The following is a 2500-nucleotide window of genomic DNA, read 5'->3' as shown; positions in this document are numbered from 1 at the left end:
CACACATATACACACACAACAGCCTCACTCCACCCCTACCACCTTCACCTCAGTCCCAGTGGCGCGGGTGGTGGACGAGAGGGGCACCAAAGTGGAGGAGAAGCATTACAACAGCGGTAGCATGATTGAGCTCAAGTGTGTGGTGGAGAGAGTTCCCTTCCCCCACGGACCCATCACCTGGAGAAGGGGCGCTACTGTCCTTACCTTCAACACTTCCAGGGGCGGCATCAGGTGAGAGAGAAAGAGAGAGAGAGGGAGAGAGAGGGAGAGGGAGAAAGAAAAATGTAAAGGAAGGAAAAAAAAAGAGGAAAACATGGAGAAGTGAAAATTTAACACGAATGTACAATGAATAAGTGAAAATTACGTGCTTACCAGAGAGAGAGAGAGAGAGAGAGAGAGAGAGAGAGAGAGAGAGAGAGATCTGTAAGTGACGTGAGGCGATAAGAGAGAAAACCAGAGATAATATGAAAGAAAATATGATGATAATAGAAATGGACAGCTGGAGGAGGAAAAGGAGGAAGAGGAGGAGGAGGAGGAGGAGGAGGAGGAGGAAGACTTCTCGAACGCATCTTGTTCTTGTTCTTCTTCCCGGTCTTGTTCTTCGTGACTTTTTGGTTCCTCTTCATTCTCCTCCTCCTCCTCCTCCTCCTCCTCCTCCTCCTCCTCCTCCTCCTGTCTTGTTCTTCTTGCTTTTGGTCTTGTCCTCTTTTTTCCTCCTCCTCCTCCTCCTCCTCCTGTCTTGTTCTTCTTGCTTTTGGTCTTGTCCTCTTTGTTCCTCCTCCTCCTCCTCCTCTCTCTCCTTCTCCTCCTCCTCCACCACCACCTCCTCCTCCTCTTATCATTGGTACTCAAATTCCTTTCCTTCATCGTTTGCAATTTCATTCTGGGACAATTGAATTACGAAGACTATAAGACAGCTCCATTGAAGAGGAGGAGGAGGAGGAGTAGGGGGAAGAGGAGGAGGAGGAGGAGGAGGAGGAGGAGGAGGAGGAGGAGGAGGAGGAGGAGGACGAAATAAAACATGGAGAAAGAAGGCGAGAAAAATTTATCACGAGAATGAGTATAAAAAAAAAAAAAAAAGAAGAAGGAGGAGGAGGAAGAAGAGGAGGAGGAGGAGGAGGAGGAGAAGAAAGAGGAGAAGGACAATGCGATGAAGAGGTAGAAGGAAAAGAAGAATTGCTACATGAACGAGAATAGGAAATTAGGAGGAGGAGGAGGAGGAGGAAGAGGAGGAGGAGGAGGAGGAGGAGGAGGAGATGATGGAGGAAGAGAAACATCAACCAATCGGAGTCCTCATCTCCCAATAGGCTACTTAGAAGGGGATCAGGTGGAAGAGAAGAAGGAGGAGGAGGAGGACGAGGCGGAGGAGGAGGAGTAGGAGGAGGGGAGGAGGTGGAGGAAGAAGAGTGCGCACTGGAACAGGAGATAGGATAACGAGAGAGAGAGAGAGAGAGAGAGAGAGAGAGAGAGAGAGAGAGAGAGAGAGAGAGAGAGAGAGATTAGACGGAGAGATTAGACGAAGAGAGAAAAAAGAATAAAGGAGGGAAGGAGAATAGAAGTGATAAAGAGAGAAAGAAGAGCAGGATGAAGAGGAGGAGAAGAAGAAGACGATAAGAGAGTTGTTATTATTATTATTATTATTATTATTATTATTATTATTATTATTATCATTATTGTAGTAGTAGTAATAGTAGTAGTAGAAATAATAGTAGTAGTAGAAGTAGTACACAGACTATTACTAATACTCATTGTTCTTTCTCTCCTCCTCCTTCTCCTCCTCCTCCTCCTCCTCCTTCTCCTTCTCCACTTTCTTCTCCTTCTGCAGTGTGAAGGGTGACGCCGCTTCGGGATACATCAGATCACGCCTGTACGTAGCAGATGCCGCGCCCTCAGACTCCGGCGTGTATTCGTGCTGGTATGGAAACAGCACGGCAGATTCTGTGACGGTGCACGTGTTGGCAGGTAAGCTGACGATTGGCTGGAGTGGTGAGGGGAAGAGATAGGGAAGATGGGAGGTTAGATAGAAAAAAATGAATGATAGGGAAGAGGGAGAGAGGGGTGAGGGAAAGAGATAGGGAAGAATGGAGGAAAGAGAGGAGAATAATAAGGTAGAGGGAGGTAAGAGAGAGGATAAGAGAGGAGACAGAGAAGAGAGGAAAGAGATGAGGAAGAGAGGAAAATGATGATAATGAAGGAGAAAGTGGAAAAGGGGTGTAAATTAAAGAGACGAAAGAGGATGGAAGAATACAGGGAAGATAGAAAAGAGAGGAAGAGAGGAAAATGATGATAAAGGAGGAGAGAGTGGAGTAGAGAGAGAGGTATATAGGAGACGAAAGAATGGAAGAACAGGTAAGATAAAGAAAAGGAATGGAAAGAATAGGAAAAGAAAGGGAGAGAAAGAAGAATAGAAGAGGGATAGAGGATGGAAATAGGAAAAAGAGAGAGGGTAGGAAGACAGGAGTAGAAAAAATAGATAGAGAGGGAAGATAGAAGAGAGAGA

At 46.0% G+C, this 2500-nt stretch overlaps 1 protein-coding gene across 2 annotated transcripts in view; it reads left to right on the top strand.

Annotated features, from left to right (window-relative positions):
- The window catches only part of LOC123507569 (obscurin-like), a 73415-nt gene that overhangs the window by 63203 nt on the left and 7712 nt on the right, over positions 1–2500 (top strand). For both annotated transcript variants that reach the window (XM_045260513.1, XM_045260515.1), the window contains exons 6-7: positions 54–231; positions 1826–1962. In XM_045260513.1, coding sequence (XP_045116448.1) covers positions 54–231; positions 1826–1962 — 315 coding nt within the window. The remainder of the gene's footprint in view (positions 1–53; positions 232–1825; positions 1963–2500) is intronic.

This window comes from Portunus trituberculatus, chromosome 22 (genome assembly GCF_017591435.1).
Source record: "Portunus trituberculatus isolate SZX2019 chromosome 22, ASM1759143v1, whole genome shotgun sequence".
Lineage (NCBI taxonomy): Eukaryota > Metazoa > Arthropoda > Malacostraca > Decapoda > Portunidae > Portunus > Portunus trituberculatus.
Note: the sequence above shows the minus strand (reverse complement) of the source record. Positions and strands in the feature narration are given on the sequence as shown.